The sequence below is a fragment of the Nannospalax galili genome, unplaced genomic scaffold (assembly GCF_000622305.1).
Source record: "Nannospalax galili isolate Female #2095 unplaced genomic scaffold, S.galili_v1.0 scaffold1745, whole genome shotgun sequence".
NCBI classification, from domain to species: Eukaryota; Metazoa; Chordata; class Mammalia; order Rodentia; family Spalacidae; genus Nannospalax; species Nannospalax galili.
In genome coordinates this window covers 228,375-232,512 of record NW_008352148.1, presented here as the reverse complement: position 1 = coordinate 232,512, position 4,138 = coordinate 228,375, and the positions used below count along the sequence as shown (strand labels likewise).

Sequence of the window (4,138 nt, the reverse complement as noted above, 5' to 3'; positions counted from 1 at the left end):
ACCACCTCTCAAATCTCTGACTTTATTTCTGAGAGAAAAGCCACAGGGCACTTGACACGACTTTTCGAGTTTCCCAAATCTCTCAGTGAGCCAGGCATGACTTGACACCCTGCCCCACACTGGTGTCCATCTTCTAATCAGGCTGGCGACTCTCCAGGTGGTAGAACAGAGTCCAGCCCTGCCCTGGGGACAAAGATCCAGCGCTCTAATGCTGCTGGCTAGGAGCCTCTGCAGGTGGGGCTCTTGTGTAATCTTTTGAGCATCACAAGTGGATGTTTCCAATGTGCCAGAACTTCCTGGAGTGGGAGTGGGCCAGGCCCTGGAGTCATCCTGCACATTATAAAATGTCTAGGTCTCAGAGGAGAGTTCCGTGAGATGGTCCCAGGTGACAATCTTTCTTTGGTTTGCTCTGAAGGCACAAGAGTACCATGATCTTACTGGCAATCCTTCTCCCTTTTGGGAGCTTCCTGTTCCTGGGGGTCAGCGTGTGGGTCTTTATGAAGGAGGTCCTCACTGTCCACGTTTATCCTGCCATCACCCACCCTGTGAGAATTCACATGATGCACTACTTGTTCGAACTGGTGATAACATGGGTAAGTTTTGCTTTTCAACAATGGTCAGGACAGTGTCGATTAAGCGAGCTCTGAGCATCCTCTCAGTTTATTTGCTAGGCATGGGGACAGTCAATAGGGGAGAAATCCATGAAGTAGGTTTCCAATGAGAAAGAATCTCCATCCCTCATGTGATAGAAATTGGGGAAGAGTTGTGTATAGTGATATAGTGATTCTACCTTGGTAGGGCAGCATGAAACTGTCAGTCCATAGCCAGTTGAGTAAAACACATCTTATTGCTTCACGGTAGGAAAAGAGTCTTCGGTCAGGTGTATGAGAATCTGATAGACCGTGATGTTCTAAATCTATGGCTAATGATAAATTTGGCATGGTTGGAACCAGCAGTCACAAACTACATCTCTAAGTTTTAGTGTTTTTGTGGTAATTTCTTATATTTCCCTTGTAGAATCTATGGTGGGGCTCAAAAAGGACAAATTAACAGGAGACTGATTTTACATGATACCAGTCACTTTATGTGGCTGTCTACTGGTGTGTACAAACTGTCAATAATGGTTAGACTTGAGGACTTACCTACCATGTTTGACAAAAAAACACATGAGGTTGCAGAGAAATGAGAAGACAGAGATGTTAAGACTTTCCCAGATCACCTACAGTGGGAAAGTCCGTTTATGGGGAAAACTTAGAGACCGTAAGAGCTGTTTTCATCAGTTTGTTCTGCCCGTCTTAGTTCGAGACATCTTTCCAAAAGGAAATTTATCTTTTGCTTCTAGGCAAATAACAGGAAGGCAGGAAATCTTTTAACGTGGTGCTTGTCATCCGTCTTTAGCTCGACACATCCTCCATGCTGGGTTGCAAGCTCCATTTCTCTATAATATGAAATCTTTTCAGATGACAGGCTTTCCTCGGCTCATCCTGAAAGAACAACAACACCGTGGATCTCTCCACAAAGATTTTTTTTTCTTACAGCTTTAACATATTCAGTGACAATTTCCAGAGCAAGGATACATCTCTTTCAAAAGTGGCTGTAAAATTTTAGGTTCACAGTTGAACTAATATAGTTATACAATATTAAACTCAGTATAAATCCTGAAAGACACAATATTGACTGAGTTTTTTAACCTTTAAAGATCTCCATTTCATTTTAAAATATGCTGTTTCCTACATTGTTAATGCTACTAACACTTAGATGTTTACACATGTGTCTTTAATCTCTATGTATCTGATTATTACTAGTCCCAGTCAGTTACACTCAGGTCCTTGGCACCTGAGTATGGATGTAAAGTCATCAGGTAGATTTCAGTGGTAATGTTTATCACCTCTACTAATTAACATGAAGTAAATTTTTATGCTTCCTCCTCAAATATGTCGTTTCTTTTTAATTTGTTGATTTTTTTTTGGGACTTTTTGAGACAGGGTCTCCCTGTAGCCCTAGCTGGCCTGGAACTCGCTCTGTAGATCAAGCTGGCCTCGAACTCACAGAGATCCGCCTGTCCCTGCCTCCTGAGTGCTGGGATTAAAGGCGTGTGCCACCACGCCTGGCAATTTGTTGATTTTTTGGTATCTCATACAGAACATCCCACACAATCTTATTCATCTATATACCCACTTCCCAAATGGCACCCTCCCATAGCCTCCCCCCTAACTGGAGCCCATATACTCTGTCATCCCTGTTACTGTTCACTGTGTTGTCGGCGCCCACAGCCATTCCCCAGTGCTTGTCCATCTGCTGAATCTAGTCAGCCTATCTAGAGAGCCTTGTTTTAGGAAGATCAGCTGTTCCTCATCTAGCAGCAATCAGTTGTCAATATTCCTTTAGATAAGATTGGGGTCTGCTGTTCATTTTCCCACTTCTACGCTGGGTTACTGTTCCGTTTTACCTTATTGAGTTCCTTGAGTCGGATACAAACTTATTATCTACCTTTGACTGATTCAATGACTTGTCCAAAGTCTTTACCTTGTGTGGGGAAGATTCAGGGTTTGGCCCAGGCAGTCTGGACACAGAACATGAACTGTGAACCTTAGAGTGAAGTAGGTTTCTAATGAGAAAGAGTCTCCATCCTTCATGATAGAAATTGGGGAAAGAGTTGTACATATAGTGATTCTACCTTGGTAGAGCAGCAAGAAACTACCAGTCCATAACCAGTTGAGTAGAACACATTGTTTCATGGTAGGAAACAATAGCGATGTGGAAGCAGGGGTATATCTGTGTTCCTACAGGGGGTGGGGAATCTAAATATATGTGAATCCCTGTTAAGTCACGACCTATGTAAGGAGGGTCACATGTGCCAGGGTACCAATGGTTCTCAACAAGGGTTGCTTAAGCCCCTTCCCCGCAGGACGTTTAGAAATGTTTGGAAATCTGGCTGTCTGAGTTGAGGAGAATTGTATTGGCACCTAGTAGTTACTCACCAGGGAAGCCACTCAGCATAAACAATAAACAGTCCCACTCTGTTCAGGAGGCCATTATCCAGCCCCATACGTCAATAGCACCTACACTGGAAAACCGTGGGGTAACAGGAAGAGGTTGTATGGGTTTTGCTTTGGTCTCGTGAGGAACATTGAGAAAATGGTGTGCACTGAGTTGTCACTTTCTGAATTCTTATCGGAGGCAGTGGTGATGACTCACTCTCAGTCATTGAGAAATAAACCAGCAAAACCATCCCATCTGAGGGAGAAAATAGGGACTCTACCTAGGCACATAAACCGAACACATATTGAAATAGTTAACTTCTATGTTCCAATCTGGTTTGAAAGGCTGAGGGTACTGGATGAAATGGAGGATGGCCAAGCAGACAACCAAATCCTAAACCTGTCAAGACACTAGCTGGGTGGCTCAGGACAGGCAGAGAAGGCTCTCATTCATACAGTGGGCCCCTTTGAGATGTTTTCCTTTTCTTTTTGAGACAGGATCTCACTATATCACCTAAACCATCCTGGACTTGGGATCTCCCCACCTCAGCTTTCTTAGCGAGGAGATTGCAGGCATAGCTTCACACTCTGCCTCTTTGAGTTTTTTGATTCTCTAACGTTGATAAAAGTGAGTTGACCATGCCTAGCAGGAACAGATCTTGTACAACAGACTCTTTTAGCTATTTGAAGATCCTTTTAGGTTTGTGGCTATTTCATTTGGAAGTATACCTGAACTGACCACCTCAGTGTTTAGTTACTCAGTAAGTCTTTTATTCAGTAAACATGAGTTGGGCATCTCTGCAGTGTCAGGCTTGGTGGATAATGTAAACCATGGTGTTGAGGCAGATCAGGAGATGAGTGTCAGAAGACCTGGGCTTTGTTAGTCCACTTAGGACAAGGCTCCTTGTTCTGATTTATTCTCTTCATTGCTGTGACAAAATTCTCTGACCAATACCAACTTGGGGAGGAAAGGATTTATTCAGCTTCTATCTCCCAGGTCGCAGTTTATCAGAGAGCCCAAGGTAGGAACTCAGGGCAGGAACCTGGAAGCAGGAGCTGGAGCACAGGCCATGGAGGAACGCTGCTTACTGGCTTGCTCCTCTGGCCCCTGCTCAGCCTGCTTTCTTACGCAACACAGGCCCACCTGCCCAGAGGTG

The 4,138-nt window shown here is 44.0% G+C and overlaps 1 protein-coding gene across 1 annotated transcript in view; it reads left to right on the top strand.

Annotated features, from left to right (window-relative positions):
• The first annotated feature begins 428 nt into the window (after positions 1-428).
• The window catches only part of LOC103746744 (arylacetamide deacetylase-like 4), a 12,759-nt gene continuing 9,049 nt past the window's right edge, over positions 429-4,138 (top strand). Inside the window, exon 1 of the mRNA XM_008849035.1 lies at positions 429-593. Within this exon, the coding sequence (XP_008847257.1) occupies positions 429-593 (165 nt within the window). The remainder of the gene's footprint in view (positions 594-4,138) is intronic.